Below are 18118 nucleotides of genomic sequence, written 5' to 3'. Positions count from 1 at the left end.
TCATAAGAGGAAGGAGGAAGTACACATCAATCTTTTAGTGCATGGTGGGGAAAATCCTAGCTACACAGGAGGCTGAGATCTGAGGATCATGCTTCAAAGCCAGCCCAAGCAGCCCAAGCAAGTCCATGAGAATCTGATCTCCAATTAACTACCAGAAAACTGGAACTGGAGCTGTGACTCAAAGTGGTAGAGTACTAGTCTTGAGCCAAAAAGCTCAGGGACAGAACTCAGGCCCTGAGTGCAAGACCCATGACCACTGCCACAAACAAAAGTACATTATGGTAATGGGAATAAACCAGAAAGACAAGTGTTCAAAGATGTACTGACATGATGGATCCAAAGTAATCAGATGCCTAGAAACAAAGAGTAGAGACAGATGTCAAGATGGAAGAGAAGAAGGCATGAGAATTGTTGTTTAAGGGGCAGAATTTCCATTTGTGAAGGGAGAAAGACAGATTAGGCGATATTCCATTATTGATTACCCAAGGTGGAACTTCTTTAATGCTGCAGAACCGCACACTTAGAAACAGTTAACATGGCAAACTTTATGATATATAATATCATATATGTAGGTATGTACTAGAAAAGAGAAAGGAGTATAACCTTACAAAGGAAGAAATAGACTGTTAACATTGTCTAAATGATAACCAGTCTTAGGATCAGCACATTTTTCTCCAGCAATGTTTTTGACGTTTTATGTTGAATTCCATCAGGAGGTCACTCTAGCCTTCACACTTTGTAGCAACGAGTAGGGGCTTGTGAATGTTCCTGCAACAGATGTCTCTATTTGAATTGGCACCTGAGCATTCATCAGTGTAGATGCCTCTGTAATGATACTGTCACAGGAGAGGTAATATTGTTCTGACACTCGGAGAAGGTTTTTATTGTACACATTACCTTGAAATAACATTTTTGCCAGGAAATGTGAGGCAGCATACACTGAATGTGATAGAAAGGATCCAGGCTGAGTACATTTATCATGTGAATAGCCTGTGATGTATCGCCCAACGGCCTGGGAGAAGAGGATGAAGTCAACTATGAAGGTCGTTCTAGCAGTGAGAGTGGAGCAAAGATGAATTCCATTATGCTGTTACTCTATTTGGACTTCAACTCTTCATTGTTAAGCTTCCTTTCTATGTGATTTTTGTAACTCCCATAAGAATTCTTTTTTTCAAAAAAGGTGTATTTTGTTTAAATTGCCTACACTCCAAAGCCAACTCAAAACATTTTGAATTGTAAAACATGGTTCTTCTGACACTGAAACATTTTTCGCTCTCTTTTCAATGACTATAATCAGTGTTCAATTTTAGGGAAAGAATGAATATGCCCAGATGGCCTTGTATGTGTCTGTCCTCTTCACCTCTGCTTCAGAGTCTTACTACATGATTTCTGTGACCTCAACACCATTCTTAAAGGGTAAAATATGCATAAAATTTATACATAAAATTTATTACTGTAACCATTTCAAGTGAACAGTTTCCGGATATGAAATATGTTCACAATCCTGCCACCCATACTTTCCTTTTACAAAAGTGAAAAGCAAGACTGGACATTACATATTGCTCTTGTAATCCCAACTACTTGAGATGTAGAGATTAAGATGATTGTGGTTCATGACAAGGTCTGTAACAAAGTTAATGAAACCCTCATTGCAACACACAAGCTGCATATGGTGGTTCACTTCTATAATCCAAATGACAGGGAAGGCATAAAGAGGAGGACCACTGAAGAAAAGAAAAAAAAGAGGCCGGCTTCTCCAACTTCACTATTCTCTATTGTATTCCATATAATTTCATCAGCACAGTTCACTAATATCTTCAGATTTTTGTTTGCTTTTTGTTGTTGTTGTTGTTGGGTTTTTTTTGCCAGACCTGGGCTTGAACTCAGGGCCTGAGCACTGTCCTTGGACTTTCTCAAGGCTAGAACTCTACCACTTGAGTCTCAGCACCACTTCCGGCTTTTTCTATATATGTGGTACCAAGGAATTGAACCTGGGTCTTCATGCATGCTAGGCAAGTACTTTAACCACTAGGCCAAACTCCTGGCCCCTTCAGTTTTCTTTTTTTTTTTTTTAAATCAATAAACCATTTTATCTCCCCCCCCTTTTTTTTCTTTTAAAATGAGTATGTCCACATTGGGACTTGAACTCAGGGTACTCTTTCCCTTGAGTCACAGCTCTACTTTTGGCCTTTTGTTGGTTAATTGAAAAGAAGATATCTAAGCACTTTTCATCCTGGGCTGGTTTGGAAGCCTGATCATCAAACCTCAGCCTTCTGAGAAGCTAGGATTGTGAACAAAAGCTTCTGGCATTAGCCTTGCAATTTTAACTTGAAATCTTAATGTAAAAATATCCAAAATTAATGCCTTCACATTTGATGCAATACTACAAAAACATGTAAATGTTTACATTACCTGGGCCCTACAATCTTTCAGGCATGTCTTATATCTCCTTCCCTGCCTGAGCACTCCACTTCACAAACAGTTCCTCTTGACTCCCAAAAAGCATATTCAGTCCTGCCTCTAGCCTACTACTTTCTTCTGGAAACCATTTCCCCTGACTCCTTCATCTTTCAAGACTTTCCTCAACTTTAGACCTTTCCTGCACTTGAATTTAAAATTGCATACTTTCCAGGTAATTCTTTTTTTTTCTTTCAGGTAATTCTTTTTTATTGCCAGTCCTGGGGCTTGAACTCAGGGCCTGGGCACTGTCCTTGGACATTTTTTGCTCAAGACTATTACTTTACCACTTGAGCCATGGTGCTACTTCTGGCTTTTTCTGTGTATGTGGTACCGAGGAATCAAACCCAGGGCTTTGTGCAATGTTAGGCAAACACTCTACCACTAGGACACACTCACAGCCCTTCAGGCAATTTTTAATAGCTCTCAAAACCTTAATTCTTTCCCCTATACCAATTTTTAGCATTCTATGAAGTATTCTTCAATTCTGTGTGCTCTCCTCCCATGAGAAGTAAGCTCCATAAGGAAAAGGATTTGTTTACTGATATTTTAAAATCCCCACACCCTAAGCGTCTAGAACAGTTTTCATAATTATCTGTTAAACATTCAACTAATTCAATCCATAACTCATATGAGAGCCAGTTAATGTCTCCAACAAAGAACCATTTTTCCTTCTCACCATCTAATGCTAAAATTGAGATAGATCATTTTTATTGCTGTCTCATTTTGAAAAAATTATTTTACTAAGTATATTTCCTTCCCTGATACTTTTCCCAAGTGTTCTTTAAAAAGGGTTTTCCCTTGTTTGGGTTTTGTTTTGTTTTTGTCTATTCAAGGTTTAGTTCATGAAAAACAAATGGGAGAATAGAACTTAGACAGCAAATATCAGTGTCTCACACAGCTAATACCTCTATGAAAAGCAGTAATATATATGCACATATAAACACAAAAGATTGGTTTACCACACTCTGATTTCTCTGAGTGGCAGAGCTGATCTTAAGTCTGATTATCCTTGCCAGGCACCAGTAGTCCACTCTGGTAACCCTAGCCACTCAGGAGGCAGAAATGAGGAGGATATCATTTAAGTCAGGTTGAAGCCAGCTCATCAAGAAAAGTCCACAAGACTTAATCCCCATAAAACACTGGAAAAACTCAAGGCTGGGACTAAGGTTCAAGTGGTAGAGTGCCAGTTAAGCAAGTAAGTTCAGCAAGCATGAACCCCTGAGAATTCTATCACTTCAAAAACAAATGAGTTAGGGGTGAGGGTGGGGGGGAGGGAATTGGGGACCAAGACATGTAAAAGGGTATCGATGTATGGGAATTAATGCACCATGTATCTGGCAAATATCATGTAACCCTTCTATTAATTACAATAAAAAATATATGAAAAAAGAAAGTCATAGGACTTAAAAAAACAAAAACAAATGAGTAAACAAAAACCAAGTAACAACAACAAAAACAAATGATAACCTTTCTACAAGCTACAGCAACCATCTTCAAGGTATATGTGGTTGGTTAAGAATCACCATATATGTCACCAACACAATTTGGTGAAATAGTGAAAATTCACCATTCCTTTGAAAATAAAGTTAGAGGTGAAAGAAATGGAAGTCGAGAAGAGGGGAAGAAACAGTGTGGTAGTTGTATTTTCATATACAGTGGTATATTTTTGTTATAGCAATTAAATATTTTGTTTTTACTTTCAATTTCATTTCTTAATATGATCTCGTCCAACTATTGGAAACTACTGGAAGTTTTCTTTTTTTCTTCCCCCTTATAATTAGTTTCTCTTTTTCTTTATTCAGAAATAAAAGCCTATTGTTGCTGACTACTGACTTGAGTGATATAGATTGGCAATATTATTCTACAAATATCTTTTTACATGTAAAAATGTAGTTTAACTAAAAGGTAAAAGAATCTCAGGACAGAGAAAGATATTATAAAAATAAAACTTAGTGGGCTGGGAGTTTGGCCTAGTTGTTAAAGTGCTTGCCTAGCACGCATGAAGACCTGGGTTTGATTCCGTGGTACCACATACATAGAAAAAAGGCGGAAGTGGTGCTGAGGCTCAAGTGGTAGAGCTCTAGCCTTGAGAAAGCCCAAGGATAGTGCTCAGACCCTGAGCTCAAGCCCAGGACTGGCAAAATAAATAAATAAATAAATAAATAAATAAAACTTAGTGTCTATAATACATTACATATAGTTTGTTGGTTTAAGAAATACAAACATATAAAGAGATCTGATCATAAAATGACGCAAGACAAGTCTTTGTTCCTGCAATAAACTTGAGTCAAAAGAGCAAACAAATATATCTCATAATATTGCTCAATTCTGAATTGTCTGAGGTTTTTATATCTGAAAGGAGAAGTTTCTGAAATTGAGTATCTTGGCTTGTTGATACTTTATTTCAATATATGGTTTTAGACAAGTTTCTGAGAAGTACTAGGATATGTAAGTCATCTTTTATTTAAAAAAAAAAAGTCCTCCATTGGACTCTGTAAGTAAGAAGTGTCAAGTAACCGAGTGAAAAAGCATCAGGAATCACAAAACAGGGATAGGACAGAGGAAAAGTAGGAAATAGTCTGTATATTCAACCCTGGCTCTTCTGGGAGAGAAATAATAAAAGGCACAACAGGAAGGTAGACTAGTTGGCCCTGGTGACAGACTTAGCAAATCTCCCCATGGGATAAGCCCAACTTTCTTACATGAGTAAGAGATTGGTGTGATAATTATTACTCCCCCATGACAGGCTGACATTAGAGAATAGAGACATTTCGGGGTATTTAGCCAGGTGTTATCTTAAGAAACATGGTGTTTGAGACTCGAATATTCTGAGACAATGAAAACAAGGAACACTCATGACTCCTTAAGCCTGGGGATGTCATGCCAAAGTGGATGAAAATGGCCACAAATGTGGTAGGATCTGATATGGACCATGTGAGAAGTTTAAATGGCAGAAAGCTTGGGCAATGATAGAAACCGTGGTTAGTGGCTCGATTCTCTCTAGAAAGGCATGAGTCCTATGGCCAGATGTTCATTGTAGAGGTACTACTATGGCTCGATGTTCACTGTAGAGGTACCACTCTGAGCCCATGGCTGGCACAGTGTTTGGCCTCTTCCTCACCACTCTGTGGGGATTGAAACTCGGCAGAAGTAAGAACTCTGAGTCGAGGTTCCATAGACCATGTGTTTTGCTGAGACTTTTGCCTCTGAAAGAGGTGTTTTCCCTCTGAAAGGGTTGCTGTGACTAAAAGGCCACAGAGGTGCCTGTGGAACAAGTGGGAACCCATATGGTCAACAATCTACATTGCTCCTTGTGGCCAACAATGGCCCAGTACACAAAGGATGTGTCTAAAGTAAAAGCAACCCCAATTGGGCAGTTAACTGACCTTGTACTCACCCCACATATAGCCTACATACAGCAGCATGAGCCTGAACACCAGGAACTAGACGGTACTACAGCTAGGTATTTTCCTCTCTGAAAGTCTTAGTTGTCCAAAGTCCAGTCTTATAACTCAATGTTGCATTCTCCACAGATGCTTGATTTCTAAGATTTTGCTTGAACTTATGAAATTAGTGGAGCAGGAAGAGATAAGCATATTATGTCTCCGAATGTCTGTTCACATTCTTGGGTCAGCCTCTTCACACTGAATCGTTAACTCCCCTGGTAAATATTTCTCTTATTAACTTTCTTTGTGCAGTCAGCCAAAAGGATACCTTCCTTTGGCATACACTGTGACCTATAAGGATTTCTTTCCCCTGTAAGTCCTGTATAGATCCTTTGTAGAGTTCTACATTCTCAGAAATGTCAACATCGAGGATGTCTTACCTAGTAGCTACTAGAATTGTATGAATTTTAAATGAGACAAAATGACTTATGAAACTGAGGAGACTAATATGAAAATTAAGCTTCAAGCTTGAAGTAAGTTTATTTACACACACAAACACACACACACACACACACACTGCCCTGGTGTCTATAACTGCTCTGATTTCTTGGTTTATATCCTGCATTGATAACATATTTTTGGTAGCTTTCATATTACTTTGGGAACTTGTCCCTGAATTATATAGTTTTCTTATCTTATTTCTTTTTCTTTTCTTTTTTCTTTTTCTTTTTTTTGCTAATCCTGGGCCTGAACTCAAGGCCTGGGCACTGTTCCTAATCATCTCTGTGCTCAAGGTTAGCACTCTACCACTTGAGTCAAAGTGCCACTTCTGGACTTTTCTATTTATGTGATACTGAGAAATCGAACCCAGGGCTTCATGCATACTAGACAAGCACTCTACCACTAAACCACATTCCTTAAAACTGTAATTTTTAACTAAATCTTTTGGTTTCATAGCTCAATAATTTTGAAATAAAGGATATACATAAGATTGGAGATGAACCATGAATAAAATTATAGGTGAAATTTAAGCACCACTGCCTCACTTTGTAAATTAAAAGAAACCCCCTATCATGTAGGATTGTTTTTTCATTTCATTGTTTGAGTATCACCCATTGATAGTGAGGGGTAATAAATTTTACTAACAAGGAAAAAACTTAGAAAGGAGTTCTCTTAATTAAAATCTTCTTTTAATTCAAAAGCAAATGTCCAGAAGTTCTGAACTGTATTTCTATACAGGATGAAGACCTGCTTTAAAGACAAGCAATCTAGAAATGGGACGTTTTAAAGAGGCCCTGAAAGTCGTTCATCATTTAGTGACTTGTTAGAACAGGTTGTTCTTTTCCTCATAGTTCTGTAGAATTCAGACCTAGAATTCTGACCTGGTGAACTAAGATAACATTTCTTCAGGGCGCATGTGAAGATACCCTAAATCTTTCTCCTTCCTCCCAGCTCTTTATATTATTTGTATTCAAGGGAAAAGAAATCTCAACAAGGGTTCTCGTTTCATAGAAATGTTTTCATTTAACAGAAAAGATGACACCACAAGCCGCGTGTTCTGCTGCTGAGCTCTCAAGCCCAGAGGAAGAGCATCAGATGAGGAAGATGATGGCCAAAAGGGCAAAAATCATCAAGGAGCTGATCCAGACAGAAAGGGACTACTTCAACGACTTGGAACTATGCGTTAGGGAAGTGGTTCAGCCCCTGAGGAACAAACAGGTAGACACATGTTTGAGTTTATTTTTGTTTTTTTCAGGTCATTTCTTCCATATCTTAAATAGGATCACCAGCACCTTAGAAAGTACCCACATGCTTTACCAAATGGGGTAACATGATTTTCTCCAGTCACCAGGTTTATTTCTGGTTTCAAGCAAACACTGCTGTCCCTCTGTTTAGCAGGAGAAGCTTTCATTGAAATGTGATGGGAAAACTGAATTTCCTTTAATGTGTAGTTTTTTTTTCCCTACTTTGAAAACTGTAGTTTTCCTTGTTAGAACAAGTTGCTAAGCAGGCCAGGAACAAGATACTTAATTTACTTCAATGATAATCATGAATTCAAAAGAGAACACTATGGAAAATTTTCCCTCACCTTGAAAGCTCAGTTAAACTTGTGTGACTATTTTGCTAATAAAAATTCAACATAGAAATATGCCAAATGTTAGGAAAATTGTGCTCTTTGGTAGGGTTGACCTCAGGGAAAACCTAAAGTTTCTTTCTTTTCTTTTTTTTTTCATCAGTTGTGGCGCTTGAACTCAGGGTCTAAGCTCTATGCCTGAGCCTCCTTTTGTTCAAGACTAGTACTCTACACTTTTGAGCCATAGCACTTCTGGTTTTCTGGTGGTTAATTGGAGATAAGAGTGTCATGGGAACTTTTCTGCCTGGGTTGGCTTTGAACTGTGATAATCAGACCTCAGCCTCCTGAGATCTAGGGTAATAGGGGGAGCCACTGGTGCCCGACAAAACCTGATGTTTTGTTTTTGTTTTTGCTGTTGCTAGTCCTGAGCTTAGGCTAAGGGCCTGAGCACTGTCCATGGGCTTTTCTTAAGGGTAGAGCTCTACCACTTGAGCCACAACACCACTTCTGGCTTTTTTCCCTCTATCTATGTATACCGAAAAATCAAACCCAGGTCTTCATACATGGTAGGCAAGCACTCTACTACTAGGCCAAACTCCTGGCTCAAACCTGAAGTTTTATAAGCTCACTGGTCTCCCTTTGTTTAGGCCTTTTTGAGGAATTTCTTATAAGATATTTACCTTAGAATGAAGGATGAACACACCGAGTTATTTTATGTATTCATTCCTCACTTAGTAAGTACTTGATACATGATTGGCACCAATTCTCAGCATTAGAGTTACAATATACTACCAGTTAGTAAAATTCTCTCCTTCAGTATGTACAACATTCAGAAGCATTGCTTGTATTAATCAATATACAACCCTTCTTGAAATATTTGAACATCAATCTGTCATATAAATTAGGAGATTCCACCATAGCTGACAGTATCCCAGATATCAAGGTAATTGATATTTGGATTTTAAGACGGTGTTCAAAGAACAGCAAAGCAAGCGTGGTGGTCTTCACAGAAGACTTTATAGAAACTATCAAGAACGATATTTTGTTCTTCTATTTTGTAGTTGTTGTTGCCAGTCCTGGGACTTGAACTCAGAACCTGGGCATCATCCTTGGACACTTTTTGCTCACTCTTCCACTTGAGCCACAGTGCAACTTCCACCTTTTTTTGATATATGTGGTACTGAGGACTCAAACCCAGGGCTTGGTGCATGCGAGGCAAACACTAGGCCACACTCCCGGCCCATGAATGATATTTTATTAATTACTTACTATTGTCAAATTCTATTCCAAGAGCTTTCTCCATATTCTCATTTAATCCTTTGATTAAGTAAATAAGTGATCAGGAACTTACATGACTTATACGCATTTCTGTAAGTGCTGGGGGTAGCTAATTGGTGCCACCAGTTCACTAACTGAATGTTTTCTCAATAGCTCCTTCACATCCTCACTAACTGCCTTCTAACTGCCAGGCTGCATATACTACCCACCTGTTATCAGGTAGTATCCAAATATTTAAATTAGCACATACAGTTTTCAGGTCACCAAGGGAACTATCATAATTGAACCTGAGGTAAATCACACTTAGATTAAACCTGAAGCAATGTAAGTAAATATTTCACATGTATACATTAGGCAGGGAGGAGACATTCAGAAACCATCTGATCCTTTGTCTTTTCTTTATGTAAAATGAAATTTAAACCACTCCCTTTTCATGTACTTGAAGACCAGAAGATGGAAGTTGAAAGCTGAGGAAAGCACAAGTTTTATTTAACTTCTCTGAGTGCACAGTGTATAAACAAATGGCTAGATCCAGCCTTGAATAACAACTGTTTGAACTCATCATAGTGATAAACATTAGTCTCCACTGCAGTGAGATGAGTATTGCAAAAATGGCCAAAATACACACAGTGTTCTGTGTTGAAGTATTTAGTGGAGAAATGAGTTTTAGTCATTATTCAAATAAGACAGACTATGTATTTTGGCAGTGAATCCCCATACATCAAACCACACCATGCAAATCTAACAATGTATAAGGAGAGGACAAATAAAAGAGGAAAGAAAAGTTGAGTTAGAGGAATTTAGTATGTATTTTTATTTCAACTCCTGAAATTCATATGGAAGGAAAGATCTCAAGGGGACAATAAAGTCTGTCCACTACTCAGTTTCCTCCCCTAGAAACAAGCTGCATTATCAGTTTCTTGATACCTTTCTAAGACTATCCTGTTTATAATCATGTATGTTAGAATGCACATTTAGATATTTTAAATTCTGTAACAAGAAAGTTACGTGTACTTATTGTAGATCTATAGTCTAATTGTATGCATTATGCTTAAAATAATTGTATGTTCTGGAAAATAGTTTTAAACAACTCTAATTTCATAGCAACAAAACACAATTTTGAGTTAAAATTTGGAATACTATATGATAAAAATTTTGTCATCAAAGCACCCCAAACAATCACATTGCTGCTGACATACTAGATAGTGATTAAAACTTAAGTGATATGACATCCTGCAAATCCTACAACTGTGAAGAAAAGTAGATGCAGAGTGATAGTCTCTGAAGAGACATGGACAATTTTGTTGCTGTTATTGTTGTTGCTGAAATCAAATACAAAACTGTTTGCCTAATTTGTGATGATGTAGTAGTAACAACAAAAATGCCACTTTGGAACATCATTACAGCTTAAAACATGCTAAACTCAATAATTTTGAAGTCAAATGGATTCCATATAACCATCCGGAGAACAATGGAAATCCTTGCTCTTTAATGGAGTAGGAAATTACAAGTTGCTATCCCTAAAGCCTTGCAACAGAGCAAACATTCACACACGTGATGTGGAGAGTGAAGAAGTGGATGTTTTGTGTAGAGGTGGATTTAGTAAAAAAAAAAAATGCATGATGACTGCAGAAAAGTGTTAGCACTAGACAAAGAAAGCTGGTTTCAGAATGTTAACATGTTAAGGAGAGTTGTCTCAGATCAGATCACTGACTTGGCATAAGATACTGAGAAAGACACTAATGGATTTTGCAGATTATCAACTATTCTCTTGGAATGTGGTGAGACAAATATCACACATAACAAATACTGTCCAACTGTTTTCATTCAGGGAATGATTTCAGAGTTGATAGAAACCAAGCACTGGGGGATTGTTTTACTTAGCTTTCAGTTCATCATGGCTTTGTCACTGAATAATTTCTTCCCATAGGTTATCAGATCCATCTGCTTGTGTCACACTAGATAGTATAGCAAAAATATTTAGTTCCATTTGTTGATTTTCTACATCCTAAAATCTTTGATTAAATGCCTCCATTAGTTTCACACATTCACAAGAATATTCTAAGTGTCATAGAAAGCTTTGGTCCATCCAGACTAGGGAAATAAACCATATTATTCCTGTGAATTATATTTTCCACAATTTTAATTTAGTTTCACATAATCTTGTGTGTGAAAGCAGAGAGCTGAGAATCTGGATGGGGCTCTGCAAGTTGATGTTCAGCTTGCTCTAAGAGGTACTTAGTAATATCCACCATGCATACTAGATCACACGGCCACTGGCAACCACTGAGTTCCCAGACAGGTTTTCTCTTCATCTCTACAAACTGCATTGTCTTGTGACTCAGCTGCCACACTTCACAATGACAAATAAGACCACATGCGTGACACTACTTTTGACATTGTATTGTTGCATTGAGGTTTTCTTGTATGATGTTGGGGCATGTAATTAATCAAGATGGAGAAGATTCAATTCTTTCTCAGAAAATGGAAATCCCCTCTTTTTGTGAGCCAGTCATGGCTGGAATTCCATCTGTAGTAAGGCCACACAATTTTTTGAATTTTAGCTCAAGATTTTCATTCATAAAGCACAAACAAGTCTTTATTTCATGTACTGTCTCACATGGCTTCCAGTGACAACTTCCAGTGACATAGACACACACTGAAATATGAACCAAAGAACCAATTGTGCTTCAGATGGGAGCAAACTTACAAAAGGAGTTGTGAGTAGTAATATCATCAATACCAGCTATATCATTATATGCTTTAGAAAGAGAAACAGTTCTAGGGATGACATTACTGGTGAGTTAATTAAATGTTTGACTAAATAGTGCAGGTTCATTTTTAAGTTAATAATTTTGTATCGCCCTTGAATATTATAAATATTCAATTGCCTTTGACAATTGAATTCTCATTAGGCGATCATGCCTAGGCACAAGCACAGGTAGGAAAAGATACTTTATTTCAAAAATGAATGAACAATAGTAGGGTTGAAAGCATGGTGCAGTAGTAAGAGTACATGCCTAGCAACTGCAAAGATCTGAGTTCAGACCCCAGTGCCCCTAAAACCAAATAAAAAAAAATACCCAGCAGGTCAGAAAAAAAAACTTGTTGGGAAATTACATCTCTTATTAATAAACATTTTATAAAACAATTTTGATATATACAAGGTTGATGATTACATATCTAATTATTTTAGGTCCTTTGGAGCAAATAAGGACATATGAAACACTCCTTATCATCAGGGAAAACTGTAGAGTTTCTCGTTAGATCTGCTAAGCCTCTTTTAGCTATGAAAAGATGGATTGCACTGCAGAGCAGTAATTGCTAAGTGCAGATAATAATTGCAATTGGAGTTCATGGGAGAGACAGATCATTTCTGGATAGATTTAACTGGCCTATATTTCATGAGAAGTGTGGTATTCTGTTGAATATGCAAATTAAAAGATGATCTGCATGTGAAGTGTTATTGTCACCATGCCTGCTGCTGAGTTCTCTGTGAGAAGCAAAGAAGTTTGTGTCATTGTTCTGCCCTAGAAGTTGGTCAAGAAAATGACTCATAAACACAGAGAAGCACAAATAACAATTACCAATCTATTTCATGATGGTATAAATTATCCTGACAGAAGGCAATTCATAATTGGTTATGCTAATTAGTTATAAAGCAAATAATTGCTTTGAACATTAGCAGAAGAAAGCACTTAACTTCCCTTACCTATTAGCACCAAATGAAAGAAACACTTCTTTCTGTCTTTCAGAACTCCACATACTGCATCTTTCTACCACTCTGGCTGCCCTTTCTCTGTCTCCTTTAATGGTTGATTCTCATCTCTGAAGTAGTTCAGGGCTCAGAGCATGGCCGCCTTTCCTCTACATTCACTGTGTTAGGATCGATCACATCCCATTGCTTAAATCCCCCATGTAAAAGATCGGCATTTAAAACAGTTGGGATTTACACTCAGGCATCTCTCCAGCCATTTGCCTTCTGATGTGAAAGAATGCTCTCTCCAGAGGCTAGCCCCATACTTTTAGATTTCCTACCTTCCAGAACTGAAATAAATAAATCCCTGTTCTTTATGATAGTGTATAAGATCCTAGAGGATCCTTCATCGATTTCTGCTTTCTGGTTTTCCCATTGTTCCTTGCACACATCAACACTGCTCTTGCAAGTCCTTAGCTTTTGCTGTCTTTGCCTTGAATGATCTTCCTCAACTTGATTGTCTCAATCGATCTTAGACTGGGCTCCTACTGAAATGGATGCAGATAAAAGAATCCCAAAGGCAGTCATTTATTTGAGATATGACCCCCTGGAGAATCCATAAAGGAATGGAGAAATGGAACAGAGAAAAGAAGACAATGTAGGGCACAAGTGTGCCCACTCATTAATGGCACATTAATGCACCCAATTTGGTCTCACCTCTCAGTGGGTGCCCTTGCAGACTATGTGGAGAATACTGATCCTCCAGTTTCCTTGAGATATTAAATGAGAAACTTCATCCTGAGTGTTCATTCCTGACCCTGTATATAATCAGAACAGACATCAGAGTCCCCTTTCAAGAGCATGGAAAACTATTGGAACTACTGAACAATCATAATTAATATAGGTAAAGTTATCAGAGGAGTAAAATCAGTGAAGTTCTTCAAGGGAGAAAGTGAAAATGAAGGTGGCCAAATGACTCAAACACTAAAAGCTCACAAATTTACAGCACAGATACTTCCTACACAGATAGGATTGTGGTTCAAAGCCAGTCCAGGCACAACAGTCTGTGAGACTCTTATCCCCAGTTAACCACCAGAAAACCAGTAGTGACTGACTTAAGTGGTAGAGCATTAGCCTTGAGCCGCAGAACTCAGGGACAGTGTCCAGGCCCAGAGTTCAAGCCCCGTGACAAAAAAATGAAATATTAGACACATACACATGTACTTTAATTTCTACTAGTTGGCAAAACCAACCACAGTGGACTTAATTCATGGACTTTTTAAGTTTAATCACAGGCTGTCTTCTAGCCTTTCTTTACCCCTTCTGGCTCTGCCCTTCCTCATACTCATGTTGAAGTTTCTCCCAGAGCCCCAACCTTCTTTCTGCAAAGGAGGTGACAACTTTGTACATCTATCCACATTAATATCTTCTAGCCTGAGTGTTTTGGGGCAGTTATCAGATGACGTAGCTACTTAGCTACGTGATTAGTTAGAAGACTGGCTGTCTAGCTGTGTTATTGATTCAACTTGTAGTTGGACTCAATTAGCCAGCTGAGAAACTAGTTCACAGCAGGAAATTTCACACAAGCAAATCAGTGGGTTGGCAAACCCTAATGAAATAATGGCTAGTTTACCCTGAAAAGCTTTGTAATCTAGAAGTCAACTATCTGAGCAAATGTCACAGTTATTCAACAATTAGCCAGGCCCAGTGGTTGCCAGAGCTTTCTGCCAATATCGTCTTTTCCACTTGATGCAATTTCTGTCTCCCAGCATTCTGCGTCTCAGATTCACCATTGAAAAATAAAGTCAGACACAATACTTCCATTTTATAAGGTCCCCACTGGGTCTCTATTTTTAAGTATATGTGCTATGCTCTCACACATTTTGCTTTTGTAATTCAGAATATTATTGGGCTTTGACTGATTGAGCTTTGATAACTGGATGATCTAGTTTGGGAAATGTGTTCAGGTAGGACCACTGTTCTGTTAGAGTGAGTTACATGACAAGACGTAGAGACTTCAAATTGAACCCACTCTGAACCTGGACTCAAATAGGTGGTAAAATTCAAGGAATGTTTTATGAGGTACCCATGTAATACAAAGTAATTCTATATCAATTATTGTAGTCTTTGCATTCATGTAATTTTATAAGTATGATTACTGTTAGTCTTTCGTGCTTTGGAAGTTTACTATAAATTCAGTTTTTTAAAAAACAACATTCACAATTGACAAGTAAAAGTTGCAAATATTAGTGGTAGAAAACACAGTGTTTTAAGTAAATGCATACATCTTGAAATGGCTAAATCAAGCAACTGAACACATGCATTATCTCACATACTTACCCTTCTACACGTGGTGTGGTGAGAACATTTATGATTCACTCTCAGCAATTTTCAGGTATAAAATAGGTTTCAATTATCTGCTGTCATTCTGAGCAGTAGATCTCTTGAGCTCAGTCCTCCTTTCTAACCTAAAGTTTATGCCCTTGATGAACATCTCCCCAAGGCTTTCTATGCCCCCACCCCACCTCTGGTAATCATCACACCACTCTGTCTCTAGAGTTGACTTCTTTATACTCTACTTATAAAACTTTACACTCTACATATGAAAAAGTGCATGAAACCATGCACTACTTGCTTTCTGGGTCTGATTTCTTTTCATTGATATTTTGTCTAGGTTCACTCATGTGGTAACAAATGACAGGATTTCATTCTTTTTGAAGGTTGACTAATACACTCCTGTGCAAATGCACTGTAGTTATCCACTCATGCATGGGGCAGGCACTGCGGTTGACTTGGGTGCCTTGGTTATTGTGAATGCCGCTACAAGGAATATAGAGTGAAAATGTTTATTTGACATTCTGATTTTGATTCTTTAGGGGATGACTCTAGTCATGGGTTTTCAGATAATATGGTAGTTGTAATGTTAATTTTTACGTATTTCCATATAGTTTTCTATAATGGTCATATTAAACAAATTTCCACCAATTGTTTAAAATGCCTTCTTTTCTCCTTTGCGCATAGTGAGTTCTTAGCACCTTTTGTTGAAAATCAACTAACCAAAAGATGTGGGTTTACTTCTGGTCTCTCTAAACTTTCCATTGTTTATATGTCTCATTTTATGCCACTACTATACTGGTTTAATTAGGATAGTTTTATAGTAGATTTGGAAAGCACTTAAAACCCCTCAGACAATAATGAAAGAAACAGATAAATGGAAAGATACCAAATGTTCATAGACTGGGAAGAATTGTTGAAATATCTTTACTGTCAAAATGACTCAGAGATTTCTATCAAAATCCCAAAGGCTTATCTTTTCACAGAAACAGAAAATACAATCCTAAAATTCATATGGGACCACAAAAGACTCTCAATATAAAAATGCCATCTTGGGAAAAGAGAACAAAGATGAAAATATTGATTTTAAAACCTAGTAGTTATTATTTTTTGCCAGTCCTGGGCCTTGAACTCAGGGCCTGGGCACTGTTCTTGGCTTTCTCAAGGCTAGAGCTCTACCACTTGAGCCACAGCACCATTTCTGGCTTTTTTCTACGTATATGGTACCGAGGAATTGAACCTGGGTCTTCATGCATGCTAGGCAAGCACGCTACCACTGGACTAAACTCCTGGCCCCAAACCTAGGATTTATTTAAATGCAACAAAAACTTGCTATTTAAAGTATATTCCATAGTGAAGACTTTTATAAAGCTATAAACTAAGTTGTGAACGTAAACTTTTATATTTTATAAATTTGGAATTACTACATATTTATTTGGCTCAGAAGAATGTTTACTTCAACTATCAATTTTAAAAAAAATAATTTTTAATCCACTGAAAACATAATTCACTTTTAAGCTCTTAGAACATTGTTTGTGCCTAGTAAATGATTAATAACTATATATGGATCATTCTATGAATTTACATCAGTAATCATAAAATCATCTATCATTTTAAACCAAGTACTTGTTAGCTCCTTGGCACAGCAGTGACTGGATGTGAATTCATTTTATGATTCACAGAATCCTCATGGGCCCATGAAATATTATTGAATCCAGGCCAACTAATGTTTTAATCCTTTCTGTCCTTCAGGAAGTAATGACATTAAGAGCTAAGTTTTTGTTATTTCGTATTTGTTGCACTGAGTTAAGATTTCAGATAGAATGTGGAATAGATTCATCCTAAATGGATTCATAATCTAAATTAGATATGCAAGACAGTGCCATAGGGAAATAAATGGCAGAAGTGACAACTTGCTGAAAAAGCCCAGGAATAAACCAAAAACTGTTCAAACGGATATGGTGGAGAACCCCAATGGTAGTGCTTGGTAGAATCAGGTAGCTCTAAAACACCTTGAACTTCTTGTATAAGCAAGGCATTTCTCCTCATCCTGCTTTAGTTCATTTATCTGCAAACTGGTTTATGCTTTATAGAGGAGATGGAGTACTATAGGAAAATAGTAAATGCAAAGGATAGCAAGTTTCTACAACAAAGTGAAATAATGCCTTTTATAAAGTTAAGGTAACTTAAAAAACTGCATTTTCAATTATACTTGGCTCCTAAGGTTTTTATTCTAGTGTTGTCTAAAATATTCCTTTATTAAGTATTCACTCTAAGAGGAGAGGACACAGGAGACCCTTATATCTGAAATGTGCTCTTGTGTCTGACATGTGCTCGGGACGTCCAAATTCTACATTACAAAATTTCTCCATGATGTGATTGTCAATGATTTGCTTATTCACCTATGAACACACACACACACACACACACACACACACACACACACCCCACAAGTAAACAGCAATGACCTGTGTTCTGTGCCATAGCCCAACAGAACCTGCCCCCAAGGTGCTTATGCCCTGAATAATCATGATTTCAAGAACACATTTTTGAATCTGAATCAGCAAAAACAGAATATATGTCTGATCACCCTGAGAGAGCTGAGCGTGGTTGTCCATCTCTCTACTAACAACCCACTACCTATGACAATATTTCTCTTCTATTACCATTCCGGGAACATAGAAGATGCTCTGGAAATGCTTGAAGACAAGATGGTTTCACAGCAGATAAAAGATTTTAAGTCTTGTATACATTTACATTGACTGAAAGAATGTTCTTGAGCCTAAGTATGAAGTTATAAAACATGATAACTCCTTAGCATACGTTTGGTAAAGATTTCTATTTCTATTTATTTAAAAGTAAAAAGAAGCCAGGCACCAGTAGTCTATG

At 37.5% G+C, this 18118-nt stretch overlaps 1 protein-coding gene across 1 annotated transcript in view; it reads left to right on the top strand.

Moving 5' to 3' along the window:
- Positions 1-18118, top strand: part of Arhgef38 (Rho guanine nucleotide exchange factor 38) — a 76844-nt gene that overhangs the window by 12797 nt on the left and 45929 nt on the right. Inside the window, exon 2 of the mRNA XM_090356569.1 lies at positions 7378-7565. Within this exon, the coding sequence (XP_090212695.1) occupies positions 7378-7565 (188 nt within the window). The remainder of the gene's footprint in view (positions 1-7377; positions 7566-18118) is intronic.

The sequence above is a fragment of the Megascapheus bottae genome, chromosome 23 (assembly GCF_031878675.1).
Source record: "Megascapheus bottae isolate mThoBot1 chromosome 23, mThoBot2.hap1, whole genome shotgun sequence".
Lineage (NCBI taxonomy): Eukaryota > Metazoa > Chordata > Mammalia > Rodentia > Geomyidae > Megascapheus > Megascapheus bottae.
The sequence above is the reverse complement of the archived record's forward strand: the minus strand, read 5'-3'. Positions and strand labels throughout refer to the sequence as shown.